The 22,027-nt window shown below is 44.1% G+C and overlaps 2 protein-coding genes across 2 annotated transcripts in view; one reads left to right on the forward strand and one right to left on the reverse strand.

Moving 5' to 3' along the window:
* Positions 1-22,027, reverse strand: part of Gwl (serine/threonine-protein kinase greatwall) — a 60,950-nt gene that overhangs the window by 12,586 nt on the left and 26,337 nt on the right. The window contains exons 7-11 of the mRNA XM_077690974.1: positions 17,934-18,043; positions 14,085-14,232; positions 8,605-8,663; positions 1,400-1,410; positions 847-1,016 (exon numbers count right to left, since the gene is read on the reverse strand). Coding sequence (XP_077547100.1) covers positions 847-1,016; positions 1,400-1,410; positions 8,605-8,663; positions 14,085-14,232; positions 17,934-18,043 — 498 coding nt within the window. The remainder of the gene's footprint in view (positions 1-846; positions 1,017-1,399; positions 1,411-8,604; positions 8,664-14,084; positions 14,233-17,933; positions 18,044-22,027) is intronic.
* On the forward strand, positions 9,388-12,264 carry LOC144174804 (uncharacterized). Its single transcript, XM_077703701.1, has 4 exons — positions 9,388-9,396; positions 9,474-9,480; positions 10,334-10,956; positions 12,253-12,264. The coding sequence occupies exons 1-4, from the start codon at positions 9,388-9,390 to the stop codon at positions 12,262-12,264; spliced, it is 651 nt and encodes a 216-aa protein (XP_077559827.1).

Below are 22,027 nucleotides of genomic sequence, written 5' to 3' on the forward strand. Positions count from 1 at the left end.
CTGGGCAGAACCAGATGTCGAAGCTGTCGTCGTGCCACCCCCAGAAAAAAATCATTTCACGGACATCCCGAGGCACACCCAGAGTCCCTGAACAAGTTGGTGCCTTTTGTTCTCGAGTTACAGGCAACATTACTCATTCATCTCACTGGAGGTATTCTGCTCTAAAACAATGGAGCTCGTATGCCAAGGACTGCGAAGAAAGTTTAGAGGTTATAGGTCACAGGCGCGCCCTTTTATGTAGTGCAAGGGTTTTGCCCATCGAAGAAAGTTTCGATGCCTCTAGCAAGTGACTTGAGCAGACTGGGGTGCCAGTGACGGAGATGGACTGGAATTAAAATGTTTCTGGTGAGACCTTCCAGGTTTTTTTTGGTACGCTTGTTTTTTACCTCGAGTTAACAGGCTAGCCTATAATGTGGTGTGTACGATCCCCGTGCTAAGCAAATGTGTTGCATGCATGAAATTGTTTGATATTTGCAAAGATGGGCTGGAAAAATCCCCCAGAGGTTCCATCTGCAGCCATCGCCCACAAAACACCCAGCTGTGTTTCCGGTCCAACTTGAGCTGCAAGCAAGCAAGCAAGCAAGCAAGCAAGCAAGCAAGCAAGCGAAGCGAGCGAGCGAGCGAGCGAGAGAGAGAGAGAGAGAGAGAGAGAGAGAGAGAGAGAGAGAGAGAGAGAGAGAGAGAGAGAGAGAGCGAGAGAGAGAGAGAGAGAGAGAGAGAGAGAGAGAGAGAGAGAGAGAGAGAGAGAGAGAGAGAGAGAGAGAGAGAGAGAGAGAGAGAGAGAGAGAGAGAGAGAGAGAGAGAGAGAGAGAGAGAGAGAGAGAGAGAGAGAGAGAGAGCAGTCACCTGGAGAGGGGCCCTGTGCCGGAAAGACTTCACCAGCGTTGCTCCCGCAGTTTTCAGCCCACTGCGGGCTCAGGACAGCAGCGGATGTGGGTGTATCTTCACTGGGCAGCTGGCTGCGTGAGGGGGTGCTGCTTCCCCAAAGTCGAAGTGTCGCCGCTTGAACTCCGTCCCTAGATGCCACCAGGGGAAAGAGTCGAGGGCATGCAGCACTGATGCAACTGCTGCCCAAAGTGCCGCCACCAGACATTTTACTGAAACACAGCACCCAAGATTTAATGATGATCATTGTCTGCTTATGGTGCAACAAAAACAAAGGGCAAAGAGCACCAGAAATTTAACTAATTAAAGGGACAGTGCAAAAGCAAGTTTGCCTGTGGATCAGAGCATTGTGAACACAAATATAGGACTCACAGCACCGGCAGCAGTTGCTTAGTAACACAGAAATTGCCAAAAGCGTAAAAACAGGTGTCGACGCCCCATCCACTTTCCTGCACTACACTTCGTGAAATCACAAACTGCGAATGCATGGTGAAACAGGATTAGTGCAGCTTGCCTAAGCATTTTCTGAAGCAAACACAGAGACAACAGGGATGTGAAAATGTAAAACAAATGTATGTGGGAACTTTTGATGGTCACCCGCTTTTGAAAAGATGTGAACCACAGCAGGCACACATCATAATACCCACATCCCAGGTGGGAGGCTGTGTTTCAGTTTCGATTTCATTTAAATATGCATTTCCCTTTGCGTGCAAATGCAGTCAAAAGAAGCATGTATGTGGGTGAACGCGACAGCCTGCCCCTACTGACTAATAGCGCATGTATACTTGACACAGCCAGCAGCAAAAGCAGATATTAGCATGATCGACCAGAAACAAGACGGCCGTAAAATTGCTTGATCAACTCCAAATGTATTTTCAACACCTGCTACCAGGTGGAGGCATGTCCTGGGAATTTATAGGAAAGCTTTGCCGACGTCATCGTTCTTCGCCAATAAAAAGTGAGGGCTTGGCGGCCGAATTTGCTGTACGCCGCCACACCAAGTGCGACAAAATTGAAAACCAATGAAGGCAGGCTTTCAGGAAGATGGCAACAATCGGTAATAACGGGCCCAGCTTGCTCTGGCCACTTTGCAACGTGCTCGGAAACGGCATGAAAAAAATGGAAGGGAAACGGTAGAGGGAAATGCCAACTCTAATTATATTTTCTCAGCTAACAAGGCATCGTTGGCTGTTGAACAGAAGCTGAGAGGGCTACGAAATGTGTGATCTTTATGTTGAAACAAAATTTTACTCAGCCTTTAGATAAAAGTGCACTTAAAATTGGGCTGTTAGAGTAAAAGTGAAATCGATAAAAAGACAATTAAGATAACTGGTGTATGGGGCCAGGTTGTGATTACGGACGATATAAAAAAAGCTGTAAAAATTTAACCTCAAAAATACTTTTAAATGAAACGCACCTCAGAGAAAGCATGGGACTGTCGACTAAAAAGTATGATGGGTGTAGTCTGTATATGTTATCTGTAAAGTTCTGGGAAGTGTTTGCATTGTGTTTTGTAGAGTGCCTTACTATGGATTAGTACGTGGATTACAGATAGGCGCTCTCCCCACCTGCTACATTGGGGTCTTGAAAATCCCGTGAGTAGGTGTGAGTGTGTTGCATGTGTGTAGCCAACCCGTAACTCGGCAAAGGCAACTTCCACGTGCCCGTTATGCTTGTCACTTACATATTATCTACCCATTGGTGGCTTTATAATATGCAGTTTATAATCTTTTTGTGTCACATGTTTTTTGCCAGTGTTTACGAAGCGGTTTCGAAGTGGTTTTATGTACTGATACAGGACTTGTGAGACCTCTATACCACTGCTGCAAAGTGCTGCCACAGCAACATTCCGGTCAGGTATCTCATTGCCCAGGATGCCACTGTGTCCAGGCACCCAGCAGACAACTATTGTTAGCCTTTTAGCTCTTTCGGGGTCAATGACGTAGACGTATGTAATCACTTGTATGTTTAAGAGGCAGGCCTTTTTCGCTTTTTCATAATTTCTCTCGCCTGGCATGTGTTGCCACACTGCGGAAATACGTGAAATTGTTCTTGTGCGGATGGCTCTTCTTTTCTTTATGCTTTACTACAGCAATGTGCCGACTATCGCTTGCGCATCCGGTCACGTGCAGGCACACAGCGGCTACTTTTGTTTTGTCCTCCAGGAGCTTCCCGCTTCTTCTTGCGCCTGCGAAACTTGATGCACTTCTTGCACTTCTCCCCCTTCTGGCGACCGCAAAACTTTTAGAATTTGTCTCATGTTACTCATGAATAAACCACGCATATGTAACAACAAAAACAATGTTTTTGTCACTTTATGGTCACTCTAAAAATATTAATTCTCGAAATAGATTCGTTCGAAGAATTTGAACCAACAATAAAAAAAATCTACCCTGGGGGGTCGCATTTGGCAAACAAATTTGACCCTCGAAGGGTTAGTACTACATGCAAAGACTAGGTTTTAAAAGATGAGTTGAAGGGGCCATGAACACAAAGTGCAATCTTGGTTCATTAGAAAAACTGCCTTGTTAGGATAACACCGGCACCACTTTTAACGTGCACTTCACTCAAATGAGCTTATACGAAGAAAACAGGATAGGAATGAAAATTACCAGCTCCTTTCCCGCACTCAACTTATGATGTATTATGGGCTGCTTGTTTGCGATTGGCTGAGGCCGCCAAAATCCAATGCAAATTGGGTAACCCCTTAAGTGTGTTATTTTTTTGAGAATTTTCTTACCAAAAGTACCAATTTTTCTTATTGCTGATTTAAAAACTTATTGCGCTATAAAGCAACTACTCAGTGTTCAAAAAATATCTGCACCACCTACTAATTCAAATCAACACAGTAGTTTATGAACATCGCATAAGAAAACAGCAGCCTGGTGCTAAAAAAGTACAGTCTACACACACACACAAGAACAGTCACAAATTTCTTGCCATTTTTTCCCTGTGTAGAGTAACCAACCTTTGGCTATTTCCCTCAGGAAGCATTGGGACTGCATTGGAAATTTCATTCAAAGCAGGGAATAAAGCAGCGGCTGACGAGCACCCATAATGTTCGCTTCAGAGATGTCCTCAACATCAACAGAAGAACTGCTCAATTCAGCATCATTGGGGTCTTCACATCCAGACATAGGATAAACTTCGGTACACGAATCATCATCATTAGAACAAGATGACGACGACCTTTTCTAGGTTGACGGGCCAGCTATGCATGTACCACCACCACCGGATGCCATGTGTTTACTCAAAAATCACACTCCTGCCGCAGAAGAAAACAAAATCTTCAATGAAGTGCTTCCATCTGGCGAGCGACGGGTGACATGCAATCTAAGCCATAGATGAGTGTTTGTCGTCCCGAACGCTCAAAAGGAGAAGCAACCGTGGAATCTTGATACGATTCTGGGTGATACGAATTTCGGGGTGATACGAATTTCGGCTGCTAAGAATGGACCTGTGCGGCCCAGCGGATGATGGGAACGAGCCGGCGAGGTGCCTGACTGCTGAGCGAGCAAGTGAAGGTGACGTATGGACTCTCCCCTCTTTGTCACTCTTTCTCCGGGTATGGCCGGGCTGCTGTTGTGCGAGCGTGTGCGGTGTGCAGAGTCTACCGCGGCCGTGCCACTGGGAAGGACACCTTGATGGCCTTGGGCAGGCAGTGACGTCACTCAGTTGCTGGCGTTGCACTGGTCTTGGGTGAGGCACCGCGCCTTCGGAATCCGCTACTCCTCGTCGTTGCTGCTGTCCGCTCACGGTGGATGTTCAGTTGCTGAACGTCCACTAATTTTACAGCTCATTAAACTTTGGTGTTTGAAATGGACATTCAAAATGGTCCCCTGCCACTAGTGTCACTAAAGTTTAACAAGCTGTAAAATTACCATATTTGCTCGATTCTAAGCACCCCCTTTTTTCCACAATTATGCCCAAAGTATTGATTAGATTCGAAAAATCTAAATGACTCCCTCGTTCACAACCACACACACACGCTTTTTGCGGCAGTGTACAGAAGAGGCGGGCACAAAGAATAATGTTTTATTCTGCAAACATTAAAACAAGGCACAGACATTGAACCCACTGTGACCAGTCGCTTGCGTAGTCACACCGACTACCACTCAAGTCTGTCGCACCGCTTGAGCCGTCGCTCTCCGTATCCCACAGCAGGTTGCCTTTTGTTCCGTTAAAGTGGTTTGCGATGAAACATTTCCTAAATGACTTGTCCACAACGTCAACTTCACCCCGCTTCCACGCATCTGAAATCCCCTGTGCGATAGTTGGCGGGGGGACCCTTTACGCAGCTCTCCCGCCTTGCAGCGTTTTCTGTTGTGTAGCGTCGTTTGTCAACTTCTGTCCACTTCCGCCTTCACTTCTTTCATACCTCCACTCTGGCCTGTCCGCGCACCAGAAGCTGAGACTGCTCCGTTCCAACAGCTCCGGCTCATGAACAGAGTGAGCAAGCACGGTTGGCAGCCTGGGTACCACGCGCTTCTTTGCAGAAAAGGGGGTGCTTAGATTTGCAAGCAAATTTTTTTTTATGAAAGCAGGGGAGGGTGCCCACCAGAAGATTTTACTTTTATTCGAAGAACCATGTTTAGCACTCCTTCATATGAGAATAAATTACCTAGTGGAATATCTGGATCATCTACAAAAGATACAGGCTGAGAACACTGACAGAAAACACTGTGAAACAAGGAGTGAAAATGATCAGTAATCGCTTTCACATCCAAAATCAGAGAACCATTCACGGAAATTTGATCTATATTCTTTTTGGGATCGCTAGTGTAGGCCCAAAACTTCTGCGGGTCATCTTTAATAAAATTAGCCAGTGTAGTATTGAAATAAAAGCTTTTCTCGCGGTGAATCGCTTCATGTAAAGCAGACCGAGTTCACTTAGACGGTGGGAAGCTGCCCTGTTTTTCCTGAGACGTTCGGCCCTTCGTTTTAACTGCAATATAGGTCTCGGGACCCACAAAGTGAACTTAGTGCGTTTTTTCATTTTGTTAGGAATGAATGTGTCTAAACAAATCTTACAGATGTTCTTGAATTTCTTCCAAAGGTGTTCCACATTGTCGCCGCAAAATTCGGCCACATGATCATCCAAAAACTCAAAAATGCGCGAGACTTCAGCGCGCACAAAATTTCTAACAGATTTTGTGGCATGCGTATCTTTGAACGGCTTACATGTAAGGGCAGCGAAACACTAGCCAAACTGCGGTCAGATAAGCCAGTGAGTACGGACACGTCGTACTGTATAATTGTAGCACGTGTAGGATCAACCATAATATCAAACATACAAGAAATATTGACAGAGTCAAAGCCTGCTTGTAATCTTTCCCAATCAATGTCAGGAAGGTTGAAATCTCCTGCTAATATTATTTTTCCATCATTGTATTGTGACATGTGTGCATGCAATTTTGTTAGATAATCGGTTGTTGAATCAGGAGCCCAGTAAGCTGAGTACAACGCGAAATTCTGGCTGCCAAGTGTCACGTTTAAACACAAGCACTCAAGATCGGGCACATGAGATAGCAACGTGGCTACTATACAATCTTTCAGAATTACTCCCACACCATCCCCCTAGTTGCCCTGTCCTTTCGAAAAATTTTGATACCCGGCAGCACCACGTCATCATCACTGACGAAAGTGTGAAGCCACGTCTCGGTTAGGACAACTGGGTGAGGATCGTGTGTTAGAAGTATAGTTTCAAGCTGGTCAGTTTTGTTTGTAATACTATGAGCGCTTATATTTAGTTGTCTTACACATTGGTTGGTCATACTTCATGCACTTTCATTGTCACTACCTTCATCATCATTGCTCACAACAGTTTCTGCGCTTACTGCATGCACATGCTTTTCCTTTCGAGTGATTTTTCTACGTTCGTTCGCTGCTTCGTTCCAAACAAAAACTTCTTTGTCAACATGCAATTTATCGTGAACTAGATAAATGTTTTTCCCTTCGGATTTTTCATCTTCTGCGCTGTCTAAAAGCAGCTTTCATTTTTTTTAAGGTTTGCTTCGAGTAGTCGTTTTGAATAAATATTTTAGTTCCCTTGAGTTTCTTGGCATACTTTAGTACAGCGAATTTTTCATTAAAGTGTTGAAAGAACAAGGTAACTGGTCTTTTTGTACCGGGTTTGCCTATTCCATGAATACGTCCTACCAATTTGCATGTGACACCAAGCTCATCTTTAAACGTCGCATCAATTACTTTGTTTTAATTCGGCTTCAGTCTCTTTGGGGCTTTCTGAAATACAAAAAAACCACTAAATTCGAGCGTCTACTTCTATCCTCGAGATCAGCAGTTTATGTGTCTGAAAGCTTACTGATTTTTGGTAAATTGCAACAAGATTTGTAAAGTTCATCCAGTTTGGATGATTTGATCTTAAGTTCAGTGATATGTTTTTCAGTACCATCAAACCAGAGCGTTATATCCACAAACATACCCTTAAGGCCACAGATTTCATTGTGCAGTTCATCTTGACCTTCTAAAACCTAAAGAAGTAATTCTTCGACAGTAGGTCCGGGGTTAGATTCAATGTCTCCGCACAATAACAACCGCATGGCACAAAAGCATTTGTAAGCAATCACAGAGCACTGGTGGGGGCACGGAAGGACTATAAGAAAGCGTGAAGCGCTCTTAGAGGGACCTAGAAAAGCTTTGCGAAGGTGGCAATCAAATGCAGTCAGGTGGTAGAACACATAACGGGGGATTTTTGAGCCAATTGTGAGGCCCATACGTTGTACGGATAATTTGTAAACAATTTTTGAAGATCGCCTTTCTCAGCCGATGAGCGCGCCGCCGCCGCGAGCCGACCGCGGCTGACGCAACGGCGATCGCGGCTGACGCAACGGCGAAGCGCCCCCCTGATTCGGCCGATCGTTGGTCACCGGCAACGTCACTGCCATTGGCTTCCGGTTGCTCTTCCTCCTTCCTGCGTGATCCCGAGGCAAAGGTGGGTCTGCAGTGATTGACGCGTGCCTAGGCGCAGGAATGCTAGCGGAGAATGGAAGTCGAGCATTGCGTTGTCACATGGCTATTTCCAGTGTTTCCAGCTGCTTTGAAAGAAGCAGAGAGGGAGGAGGAATCGATCGGCAAGGGGGGAGAGGTGCACTTAATTGCTTCTGGCGCAGCTAATACTGAATGTAGATCAATAATTCCAACGGCATTGCATCGCTATATTGGTACTACACGACAATAAAGGCCTTTTGTAACTTTTACAAAAGGCTTTTCTGGGTCCCTTTAAAGAAACCGAAACAAGGACCAACCGGCACAAGGCAGAAGAACGGCTTGGTTACCGCACCGTACCATATGCTGTATTATATGCTGATGCCGTATTATATGCTGATGATGCTACTAATACTACTACATTTGCTCACACGAGTTTTATTCTTGTTAAATTGAGATCTAGATAATCTGATAACCTGGTGCAAACTTAATCAACTCTATATCAACTCGGCGAAAACCCATTTCATGCTTTTTCATAGTCCAATGCGCAATACTGATCCTACACGATCAATAACGTCGCAAAACGTCATCACACATCACCTGCCATCCTATTCCTGGTTGTACTGAGACACTCATCTCAAATTTCATCAACATATTAATCTGGTATCGAAAAAAAATTGGTTTGGGGGTTACGAGTACTCATAAAAAAACGACGCTACTTTCCGCGCCCCATTATATTGTCCTTATAGTACTCATTCATACATAGCCACCTACAATGCCGTCTTTCATCGTAAGGAAATACTTACTTAACCCACGTGTCCCCTTTACAGCACCTACAGAGACAAGCAGTCAGACTTATTATCTTTAACAGTCATTTTTCAGAAGCAAATGCAATTTTCAGGGCTCTCAATGTACTACCACTACACAACCTTTTTCAGCAAAAGCTGACAACAATTACTTACCACGTAGTTAACAACGAAATATCCCTCGGTACTTCAACAGAATCTAACCGACTTAGCCTCAACCACACGAGATTCTGTGAAAACAACAATTAAACAAGGTTAAAACTAACTATGGAAAACTTACCGCATATTTTATGAGAATTGCATTCTGGAATCAACTACCTACTAACATCAAAACTTCTACTTCATCTTATTCATTTATTAAAATAATTACATATTGCTTATGTTGCTGTTCTGTTATAATGACGTAAATTTATAATGACGTAATCACGACACTTTTTTCAGCCCGCACTCACGCTATATCATGTACCAGGTGCTGATTGGCTTCGTTGCTGTTGTGGCGAGCTGCGTCGGGACGCCTGCCGTTCCTGCGTTCGAGCCGTGGCCAGCGATAACGCCGATTCTACTGGAGCGAAGCGGTCATCTTCACAAGCCACCGGACTTTCCGCAAGCATCCCTGCTTCACCTTCGAGACCGACAGATGGCCAACCATCGTGGAACACTTCCGGATCCGGTTCAAGACCATAAAAAGGAGCTGCCTAGCGAACGTCGACTGGGGCACGACACTTTTTTCGGCCCGCACTCACGCTATATCATGTACCAGGTGAGTTATTTAACTCACGTAAAATGCTATCGTTCTAACAATGTGATGCTTGTCCAAGTGTCGTGCCCCATCGACAGACGCGAGGTTCGTGCTTGTTTCATGCGTTTTGTTGTACAAATGTTAGTAGGAGCTCTGTCATTTTGCAATTACTTCTCTCTGCTTGTCATGGAATGTTTGCTACTCTTGTCAGGAGATGTTGAGTTAAACCCGGGTCCTATGAATAAGGCTGAACAAGAACAAATATCGAGAATAGAAAAGATGCTTCAAGATGTGCATGCTGGACAGGCACAAATCCTGGCTAAGCTGGAGAGTATAGAATTGAAACAAAAAGAACTAGAAAATCAACTTCATGGCATTAATTCGAGGGTTGAGGTCACTGAAGATCGAATTACACGCACAGAGCAAAGAGAAAAGGCGATGATGGCCAAGTTAGACGACCTTGAAAACCGAGGTCGCCGGTCAAACTTGGTGTTTTTTGGAGTGCCGGATGTAACTGTAAAGGAAACATGGGAAACGTCCGAAACATTGGTTAGCAATGTTTGCAGAGATGTACTCGGTTTGAAAGATATTTCCATAGAGCGGGCGCACCGCATAGGGGCGTATAAAAACGGAAAGACTCGGCCTATTGTGGCATGCTTTTCTAGCTGGAAAATGCGAGAAAGCGTGATGCACAATGCCACCAAGTTTAAAGGCACTGATTACAGTGTTTCCGAGGACTTTAGCCAAGCAGTACAAGAAAAAAGGCGGAAGCTCTGGAACTACGCGAAGGAAATGAAGCAGAATAAAGATAGCCGCGTCTACCTCAACTACGACAAGCTGGTCATTGACGGCGAAAGTTTTATCTGGGACATTGAAAAAAATGAAGCGGTGCCTGTCCGAAAACCTAAGTCAACCACGCTATCAACAGGAAGCGAATGACGGGCTGTGTGCCCAAAAGATAAGACGCGGAGCGGTAAGACTTGCGTTTTGCCGGGTGTTCTATCGATTCTTCTCGTAAACTGCCGTAGTATTAAAAATAAAGTAGACGAATTCGCGTCTTTGGTTGCTACTGTTGAACCGCAAATTATTATGGGCACGGAGTCGTGGTTGGACGAAAGCGTGCGAAGTGCAGAAATTTTTCCTTCCGGATATACTGTCTATCGTAAAGACAGGCATCGACATGGCGGGGGAGTGTTTCTCTTAATATCAAGTAGACTAAACAGTCAGCCAATTTTTTTTGACGACGATACGGAATCCGTATGGTGTCGAGTTTTTTTTCCTAAAGGAAAAACTTTAGTAGTTGGTACATTTTACCGCCCACCAAATAGTAGTGAAGAACCAATTGGCAAACTTACTGACGCGCTATCAGTGATACCTGACGGGTCAATTTTAGGGGGCGATTTCAATCTGCCCGACTTTGATTGGATTGCAGGAAACTCGACAAATAATACTTCTCAGCTTTATTGTCAGTTTAAAGAATTGGTGTCTACGTTTGGCTTCAACCAGTACGTTTTAGAACCTACCAGGCAGAACGCAATCTTGGATTTGATGTTATGTAACGACACAAATATTATATCTAAAGTATCTGCTATTCCTGGCATAAGCGACCACAAAGCAGTTGTAGCAGAATTGTCCTTAGTGCTTCGAATCAAATGCAACATCCTCGCCAAGTTTTCATGTTTCATAAAGGAAACTATGAGGCTATCTCTGCAGAATTAAAATCATACCTCGAAATTTTTATTCGGCTGTCTGAATCCCTAGGGTTGGAAGAACTTTGGTGTATTTTTCGCGATAAAGTAAAACATTTAACAGAAACGTTTATACCATCGAAGTACCTAACGGCAAAAAAACAACAAAAACCTTGGTTCAGCGCGGAAATTCGCAAGATAATAAGGAAAGCCCGGCGAGCCTATACGCGATTCTGCAGTAATAGTACCGAATTTAATGAACAGGCTTTGAAAGACTCTAACAATAAGGTTAAGATTGCAATAAAAAATGCGAAAAGACAATTTTTTGGCCGGTTGAACATTGACCTTAAGCAAAACCCGAAACAGTTTTGGAAATACGTAAAGAAAACCAGGAAAGATTACATTTATATACAGTCATTATCAGTGGATGGGATCACTGTGCAAGGTAATGCTGAAATGGCGGGAGCATTGAATGGATTTTTCCAGTCTGTTTTTTCACAGAAAACGTCAACTGCTCCTTTACCGTCATGCGTTAGTGATGTAACCCACTCTATGGATGATATCATTATAGATGTTTATGGTATAGATCGCCTCTTACACGAACTGGACACTTCTAAGGCATGTGGTCCAGATGGGCTATCGCCATTTGTACTTAAGGAGTGCCATGACGTTATTGCAAGGTATTTAGCTATTATTTACAAAATGTCACTTGAGTCAGGCATTGTTCCTAAAGACTGGAAATTTGCAAATGTAACGCCTTTTTTTAAGTCCGGGGATAGAAAAAATGTGAAAAATTATAGACCGATTTCCTTGACTTCAATTTGCTGTAAAATTTTAGAACATATTATATATAGTGCAATATTTCAATATCTCAACTCCATCAACTACCTTACACCTTCTCAGCATGGCTTTCGCAGTGAATTTTCATGCAATACTCAATTAGTAGAATTTCAGCATTACATATCACAGGCCCTCGATAATAATACGCCAGTAGATGCAATCTTTCTAGACTTCAGGAAGGCTTTTGATACCGTTCCTCATAATCTTCTGGACAATAAACTTGCATCCCTGAATATTAACTATAAAATTCATTCTTGAATACGTAACTACCTGCACGGCCGCGAGCAATGTGTGGTTTTAAATAGTCACAAATCTAGCTCTATTGCGGTGAGTTCTGGCGTACCACAAGGTAGCGTACTAGGACCATTATTGTTCTTAATTTATATAAATGATATAACAGAAAACGTTAAGTCCGAAATTAAATTATTTGCTGACGACTGTGTTATTTATAGGCAGATAAATTCACTAAGCGACACATACGCGCTACAAAAAGACCTAGAAACAGTAGCTCGGTGGTGTGACGGATGGGGCATGAACCTAAATATCGAGAAATGTAATCACCTCCGGTTTACACGGAAATCAGCGATAACCCAAGAAAGTTATAAAATAAAAGATACAATAATTACTAGCGTTACAGAGTACAAATACTTAGGTGTATACTTAACTCAGTCACTCAAGTGGATTAAACATGTAGAGTACATAATTACAAAGGCCAGTAGAATGTTATATTTTATCCGTAGAAACTTTAAGGATGCATCCACAGAAGTGAAAGAAACACTGTATTTTATGCATGTCCGATCTATACTTGATTATGCGTGTGTAGTGTGGGACCCACACCAAGAGTACCTTATAGAAAGATTAGAAAAGCTGCAAAACCAGGCAGCGCGTTTTGTTACCAACAAGTACGACCCTTTTGCTAGCATCTCGGCGATTAAAGCTACCCTGAACTGGGAACCACTGCAGTTCAGACGTAAAAAGTTAAGGTTAAAATTTTTCCACTGCATTTACTACAATCGTACAGGTATCGACAAAAAACGGTATCTCCTCGAGCCAAACTACATATCACTTCGTCATGATAATCCAAAAAAAGTGCGAGAGTATTCCCACAGTACAAATATTCTTGCAAATTCTTTTTTCCCTAGAACAATAAGTGACTGGAATATGTTGTCAGAGGAATTGGTTAGTCTTCAAAATAACGATCTTTTTTTCTCCCGCTTATGATCAGTGTGGTGTTCGTTTTTTTTTAATCACTACGAATAAGTGCTTTTGAAAAAGTGTATGGATGTATAAATGTATTTGTATACTCTGTTCTGTACATGTTGCATGTCCCCCCTACAAAAATGCCCTCGTGGCGATGTAGGTATCTTGTAAATAAATAAAATAAATAATAAATTTTAGCAATGTGTTTTGATGATCCTTTGCGCTGCGCAGTTCTTTTTGCAGTATATATTTATTTTGTCGATTTCTTTTTTCTTGCCTTATGTTCTCACTTTTGCTGTGTTAAGCATGGTTACAGACTTGAATTTATTCGGATTTATTTACGAATTGTTCCCACTGCCCGTAAAATTGTACTTTTGATCTGTTCTATGTATTATTAGGAGGTCTCCCCAACAGTTTTGTAACTTTGGGACCTCCTTCTGTATTAAATGTCGTTGCAATGTTGTTGTTGTTGCAATACACTTCCTTCCTTCCTAAAAAAAAGAAAGTCGAATAACGAATTACATGGACCCAACTCTGCAATGCAGCCGCAAATAAGACTAACAAACTTCCTTCAGTGTCCGCTTAATTAAGGATTACTGGCAAAGGGAAGAATATAGTCCCCCTAGTCCCCCAAATAGTCCCCCTTGGCCCATAGCTAACTCCCAACTTTTAATAGGCACAAGACCTTAGTTATAAAATGCTGCCCTCCTAGCTTGGTTTCTTTGCCCCGAACTATGTGGTTGCAGCCATGGCTGTGTCTAACTTGGGAGCTGTGGTGCACAGCACTCAGCTGCCCACCATCCCCCCACCTCCAGAAAGAGTGGTAGAATAAAGGCAGTTTTTCCACAATGTTCCTCCCTGGAACATTTTTTCTCTCAGAGGCGTAGGATCTCTTTCAGCAGCATTCTTTCTAACCAACTTGGTCACTCCAGAGTTCCCCCCAAGTTTGGTCCAGAGAAAAAAAGGTTGCGAAGCACTCACCCCCGAAGTCAGAGGGCGGCGACCGCTTGAGAGACTCATGGCAGGCACTCAGCTCCAGGGCAGCGGAGCCCCCTCGTGGCAAGCGGCGACGGCACAAATCGGGACGGGTAGCTGACCGAGCCGCCAAACTCCTTGGCAGGGCACCCGACTGCACGCAGCAGGAAGCGCACACAGACTCAGCCCCGCTCCCTTCACCGGTGACGCGAACAATCATGCAGGTAGTGGGGCCAACGGGCCTTCCTGACGGTGAGCAAAGTCACCTGCGTGTGCCTGGCCCTACCAGGACCTAAGCCGGCGGGGTGGGCACAAGCACCTCCCGCCTTTTGCTGCAGAACGTTCAACAATAATTGAGTGAACACACTTTTCTGTGAGGCACGCATACACTCACATATGACTGTGACCGCGATGGTGGTAGAGGTCGAGCCCCCTTTATGCCACACTGCAAAAAAGCGAACAGCACGACAGCTGAAGCCAGTTCTGCTTGGGCATAGTCGAAAGTAGTGCCTCTAAATAAAAAAAAAGCGTAGATTACTTAGTGGCTCTAGTCGCAAGCAAAAGCAGCGAGCTGCACTGGGTCTCCACATTATTGTGGCATGTGATGGCTTTAACTCTTTCGCTACCGCGCCTATTCAAAATCGGTCGATTTGATCGATACTTTGGGAGCGCCTTTTCATAGCGTTCCAGGCGTTGCTCGAACAAGTAAAGCTGTTCGGAGTTAGCTCAGAAAATGGCCTTTCAAAATCAGTTTTGTTTTCATTTTTGCAACGAAAACGTGATTTTTTGACATGCTTTTTAATCACCTGGGTGTGGAAAAGGGACGTGGTTATCGCGCGTCACTGCTACCAACGAAGAATGCGTGCCACTCATAATTACTCCGCGCCAGCGTTTGTTTTTTTGCAATCAGGGCGTGAATAGTGAACCAGCAAATGATTTTCAATTGTCAGGTTCGTGCTCTGACAGTAATAATCCCAGAAATCGGCTGAAAATGTCAAGCAGTGCCTGGTTGCAAAGCTACTTTATGATTTTAGGCAGTTTTATCGCCTTTGCACACGTTGTTCTAAGTTCTGTGGTAGTTGTACTTACCCCAGGACCATTCGCGAACAGTTTACAACAGTTTCGGTTTCGTTTCTGCATCGCGAAATTCGTAATTAGTGCTACTACGCAGTTACCCAACTTCAAGGCTACCTGCCATGGCACCTGGAGCGTCCGCGACTGATCCTCGAACAAAGCACGCCGCTCCTGATTTCCCCCCACCCAAACCCGATTTCTGCGATAAGAACTTCAGATGCAAGTCAAAAGATCACACCTAGTCGCCAGATATCTGTTCCGCCGAGGACAGCGCTTCAAACTGGCCTTACACTGCCAGCTGTTTGCCTTCCAGTTTCGTTTCCATGCGAGGGTATATCCGTGTTACAGTGTACTAGAATCCGGGTGTCTAATGTTGCTGCTTAGTTGAACTGTCTATTCGGACGGAGTCTCCGATAAGTTTTTGTACTGTTTCATTTGAAAACTGTTAGGTGGCGCTGCAATAGAGGAGGCTCGTTGTGCTGATCTTTTTCATCGCGCAACTGCTACTCGGCCAAAGATCCCAGGGCACAATTCTAGCGCATCGTACCTCATTTTTGCGAACAAGGCTACAATTGTGAGTAAGATGATGATAAAGCTCAGCTTTATGTTTTGAGAGATAACTGACCGTGAACGTCAACAAGCATCAACCACGGCGTTCCGTTTTCAACTTCATGCATGTTTTTTTCCGCATCGCGTGCTTGTCCGAAATATTGTGCTCACTGTAAATGCAAAGTCAGTCATTGACAAGATGTTTTTACATTATGTGGGGGCAAATTGGTGCCTCTGATAATGTCAAACCGCCAGATTTATTCCAGGGAACCACCCGAAATTGCACATTTTGAATTAGAGGTTGGGCTTCACCGCATGACCCGAGCACCGTGCGTGCGAACTTTTTTTTATATCTGACAAACTGTTCTGCGCAAGTCGACATTTTTTCTAGGGTGTGTTTTTGAAATGTTTCCCCACAAAATGTATATTCTAATTTTTTTTCTACTACCGGTAGTTTGATATACACAACTTCACTTCTTTTTTATCATTCTTTGCGACAACTTGACAAAAATTTTGATTTTGATATTTTTTTTCACAACTATGATATATAAAAACATTTAAAAAACTGGTTTTATTGGAAAGGCCATTAAATAATCTGCATTTTGTGTTCTTGTAATTAGTGCCTAGCCAATTTTTTTAGCAGGAAAAAAATGTTTTCTTGGACCCCTTAAAATTGGTCAATTTTCCGGCGGTAGCGAAAGAGTTAAAGGGCCCCATGAAGATGTTATACAAGTTTGTTCTGATAAAATGACTGCCACGGGGGAATAACAAACCTCATATTTAAGTAAGGCAGGTAGCTAGAAATGACAAATACAATTTGGCAACTCCTCAAGGCACTGATGTCCCCTGGTGACATTACCCGTCAGCTCATACGAATTGGCTGGTGGCATTAGAAACAAACACTACTTTTGAGAGCAATGCGAAAATGTGTTGGTCACCTTGGCCTGGGCCATGCACTGTCAAAATTAAATACCAGGAGAATTTTCTCATCGGTCATTTGAAGAGTTCATCTGGGATCAAGTCAACCAATTATGGCCAAATACAAACCTGAGCTTGCAATTGTGAACCACTCTACTAGGTTTCCTGGCAATAGTAGTTCTCCAGCCTCCACCCCTTCCCAAACTGCATTCTGCACGTGGTCAGCCACACTTAGTGTACTGACCGACCATCCATTGTTAGTCTGCACCGCCAAATATCTTGCAACAACTTTGCCAAAGTTCTGCCAAACCAGGCGAATAAGGCAAGGCTACATGTTCCCTCTATGGTCCCTGGGGAGAAGAGAGTCTCAGATGAAAAACTTCATTATTGCAGTTATGATGTTGAAAATTGGGGGGAATGTATAGTTCCTCCTTTTGATTGTAATTACAAGTTTCGTTTTTGTCTAACACACATACTTTGGAATTCAGTCAGATTTTCGAATTTAATTTTGTGATGGCTTTTATAAAAAAAACAGCCACAGAGATGAAGCTGAACATGGTACCAGTGATCTGTGCACATGTCAAGGAGTGCGACTGAAATCATTATTCTATCTGCACTGGAGCAGAAGTTATACCCGTTCCAATTTCAGGCTTGAAATGTGGGAATCAGGAAAACTGGTTTTGTCTTTCCAGAATGAAATTGTAATGGTCATAACATCTGCTCTAGTAAAGACAAAAGGATGATTTCCATCTTCCGGGAGAACACCCTCCCCCGAAACGTCACTCACCCCCCTTTAGGGGTGAAATATTCAATTTACTAAAAGACCCCGAAGAACGCCCACCCCCTATAATCGCGCAGGCTTCGATGCCTTCGAAAGCTCGGGGAGTTCCCTCTGCAGAAACGTCCCGTGGCTGCGAACACCACCAATGTCTCAACTTTGAACATAAGAGACACAACCTGTCCGGATTTTTTACTTGACGTCCCTGTAGTTTGGGTGGACGCTCTTTCGGAACTTTACAGTATATTTTTTAGTATGAACAGTTATAGCTAGACTAACGGGACACTGTCTTACCCAAAGGTTTGCAGCACGGAAGTCATGTCCTCACTAAGTAGACCACTGTTGCCTTGTTGTTGGCCGAGGTTTCACTAACTACAGTGCACCCACAGAAATGATCAGAAAACAAGAGATATTGTGGATTAGAGGCGCCCCTTTCAGGCAATGGCATTTCCCACAAGATTTTTGTCACAAACAAAGTACGAAGTCTAATGGCGCATGCAGCGGTCCATAATTTAAGCACACCAGCAGACACTCACGAAGGACAGGTCCGAGGTGAGTGAGAGGAGCTGGCCTGGTGTCCGAAATGGGGAAATGACCTTCGAGGTTGCACGGCGGGCTGGCGTTCCCAAGACGTCCACCAACTCAACTGCGCAGACCGAAGAAGGACATGCCAAGGAACGGGTAAACGATTAAAGAACCACAAACACCACTTTTGCCACTGGCAATATCCCCAGCGAAAGGGAAGCAATCAGTTCACGCGTCCGTCCAATCCCACATTTATGCATCCATGATCTCAGTTAACCACCAGCACAGCGAGCTCACCCACTACATCACTTTTTAAAAAATACAGTGGTATTTATTAGGCCACCCATTTACATGTCATTGATGTCCGGCACATGAGGGCATAAATGTGTCAACAATATGGGTGTGAGGAGGCGCTTTTTGGGGTGCAGAAGAAGTGAAAAATAAAACGTGCGCGTGCCGAACAGAGCCGGCCAAGAACATGTCGAAATAGTGCGTGGGAGGAGGACGAGGAAGAAGGGGTGGCGAGCGCTGGAGGCAGGAAAGAGAAGGAGATTCCAGAAGCTCTCGGCTGGGCAAGAACGCCTAGGAGATCTTCGTTACAGAGCCGCACATTCCTCCTGGAAGCTCTTGGCTGGGCATAAATGCCCAGGAGACTCGACGCCCAACCGCATCGTCCTCCAGACCTTCCATCTTGGCAAGACCTCGCAACGACCGCAAGGCAACCCTCTCTGCGTTCCGGTTAGCACACGGGAAACAGCGCCAAGACTTCGCAGCGGCCAGCACCAACAGCAAGGTGACACAGCGCCAGCGGCCATCACACCGGACAAGCGCACTACTCCACGGCTCAACAACGCCATCGACGTCATCCAACCGTGAGCCCATACTATTTTGAGTGGGACATTTAGTCTATTCATTAGATTAGTGTGTGTGCGTAATTTGTGTACTTGTTTATGTACTTGTCTGGACAATACAGTACGTGTCTGACGTCACCTGCTGCGCTTCCTCTTCGATAATTCGCCACAACCTCCTCATCATAAAACAACCTGCTTTACAATGGGCTTTTCTGCTTTCGCGTCCTTAGACTTGTCAAATGTGGATTTAAACAGTATCCAGTATATTGGTGTTCCACGAACGAGTCCTGTTCCAGATAGACAACATACATCGTGGCTTCTTGCTTGGTGGCAAATTGGTTGTCCACCGTTACCATTCCATTGCCCGCATACTCCTCTTCATCCCAAACTGATGCAACGATGGAGAGAGGTGTTTAAACAACAGGCATAAAATTTCCCTTAAATACACTCCCTTTAAAACAGTCAGTCGGACCATTACCTTTGGATCACTGTTGCTGCACTCTTACTGGAGTGGGAAGAAAAATGCTTAAAATAACGTTCTGCCCCTGTATGTTTCATTAGCAGACTTTGGATCAGCACAAGCCACAGGGGACATGGACTTGCACTCATTCCTGTGCATGCCCACAGTTTGTACTCACACTCTTCAAACACGCCCCACAGGCTCACCTAAGCTACTACTCCTGAAAGAAAAGTGCTCCCAGGAGTGTGTTGCAGGGCAACCAAACTGTCAAGGATCTGTGAAAATCTGAGTTTCGAATTGCAACTGAACAGTGACTTTTGGAAAGAATTCAATTCATAATGTGCTCAAATTCACAAATACTACCTCTAAACTTCCAATTCTCGGAGAAGTTCTGGGCTCCTCCTCCCAAGCCCTGCCACAGGATCACCAACCTAATCGACTAGATCTATGTCAAATTGACCTGCATTAACTGACATCGTAAAAGCTATTATGCCTAGGGATTTTTTTTTTTTGACTCAGCAAAGTCATTCTTGAGCAACTTTCAGATATGTTGGCCAATGCAACCCTGCAGTAGGAATTCTTGAGCCGTACCATTGGGCAAAGAAGAGAAGGCAGTATCAGTTTTAGGTGTTCGCTTCTGCTCGGGCAGCAAGGGATGCACATGTTATCTGATCGGTGTGTGATTTCAGCGCAGAACACAGTCATAAGAGCACTTTGACCTGGGGACCTGGGAGCCAGGGGACCTGGGAGCCAAACTATAGGCAACTGTTATGCAATTCATCATTGCCTGTATAATTTTCTTTAACTGGAACTGGAACCTACAATAACACAGGTCACTGCTGGATTAACTTAAATATTTGCCTTGTACAAAAAAAAAAAAAAAAAAAAAAAGAAAAGGCTACGTAAGCTTACTATTATGATGCGAGAATGCATGAGCGTCACTTCTTGCAGAAGTATGTACTTATGACACCAAGTATAGTGTTGCTGAGTGTATGATGTCATGAAACACACGAGAACTACATTTTTCTGAGTACGCTTCACTGCAACGTGGCAAAGCCCGATTTACAAACACCAAGCTTTACATCCGGCCCTTTTAAAGTTGGCTTCAGTACTTCACAATATTGCATTGCTTCGAAGGCATATTTCCAGGGGCAATATAAGCAGTTTTGTATTAAATGGCCCTAGGGCCTTTTTTTTAAAATCACCCACCAGGTAAAATTCTGCTGACAGGAAGAATTAGAGGGTCATCTGTAGGGGATTAAAACAAATGTTCCTCACCAACACATGGTTCATGTGCACGCGCAAGAGTGGCCAGAGCTAGATAAAGCCTCCCCACATTCTACTAGCTAGGTATGTCAGCTTGCTTGTCTGCTTCCCTGCTCATTTTCTCACTCGTTTGCTTGCTCAGAATAATTGTTCATTTTATGCACTTACAGCCTTCCACGGGAAAATGCGGACTGCCATTATCGCCAGGAAATTTCTTCAGACTTTAGGTAAAAATTCTACTACTCAATGTTTGATTCAAAACTAATTTTTTGGCTAGCATTCACAACTGTTCAATTAAAATTTGATTCAGGATGAAATTTCACCGTTTGCAAGCCTCTACTAATCGTATTGACTATTATCTCATCTGAGTGCTGTGGCTTAAAACTGACTGACAGAACTGTTGCAGAAAACCTCTTAATTTAAAGTGTTAACAAGAGAGAGAAGAGCAGACGTAGCATTTTGAACATCCTTTCCTTCCTTCGTGCGCACATGAAAAAAGAGCTGCCTGTGTGTGCGTGATGAATTATGTCGCTTTTGATTACAAAGTACTATGCACTTGCGTTGTTAGTTTTGTTTATACGAATCATAACAATAAAAGCTTAGTACAGTCTCGGCGCAGGATACTTCAAGTGTATCGGGATGTAGCAGCCTTTGCCCTCTGGTCCGATTTGGCACAGCAATCACATCTTTGCAAGCCACATTTCCGAGATACAGACTCCGGGGGATTGGCCAGTGATGATGGCAGCAGCAGCCAGTGGCTTATGGCTGATTCATCCATCGTCATTGGCAGTGACATCAAACACACCCACCCCACTTTTGCTCTCACAACTCAATAAGTGAGGCTCGTGCATTCTCACATCAGGAGAAAAAGCGTGGGTGCCCGCAAAACTTCTTCAGTGGTGCTCAGAAGGAAGAAGTCATTGTCTGGGTCAAGTCATTCCACTGCATAACTTCAACAGCTATGTAAGCATAATTCTTGTGCCCTGAATAACACAGACTAATGGGAATTTCAAGGGGGAAAAAAACCATGACTTATCCAAAGATAATGCTGTACTTGCAGAATAGATTCTTACCAAAGGTAGCGATTTCACTGAGAGCTCATGTGAACAGCAGTACTGATACAGTAGAATCTCGATGATACGAATCTCGCGGGACCGCGAAAAATATTCGTATCATCCGAAATTCGTATGAACCAACACAGACCAAAAAATTGAGCGCTGAAAAAAGTTTTCGTTTATTTCTTTTCTTACTTTGGCGTGAACAAATCCGTGAATTTTTCTGCTTTTTTTTAACCCCCACGTCACAAAGCAGTCCTTTCTGGAGCGCGTAACGCTTCGCCTAGCTTCGCGCTTGTCTCCTCACTCCCGGTATCCAAGCTCACTACACGCCGCAACAGTCAAGCGTGAACCGCATGGTGCGTTTTTGCACGCGATTCGCACGCCTCGGCTTTGCGCGCGCTGTATTTTCACGGCCGCATTGACGATTTCGCGCCCGCGGTATCTCCTACCTCGGTCAGAAAAAGACGCGG

This window comes from Haemaphysalis longicornis, unplaced genomic scaffold, assembly GCF_048455015.1.
Source record: "Haemaphysalis longicornis isolate Haplotype H1 unplaced genomic scaffold, Haemaphysalis longicornis Haplotype H1 scaffold_1, whole genome shotgun sequence".
NCBI classification, from domain to species: domain Eukaryota; kingdom Metazoa; phylum Arthropoda; class Arachnida; order Ixodida; family Ixodidae; genus Haemaphysalis; species Haemaphysalis longicornis.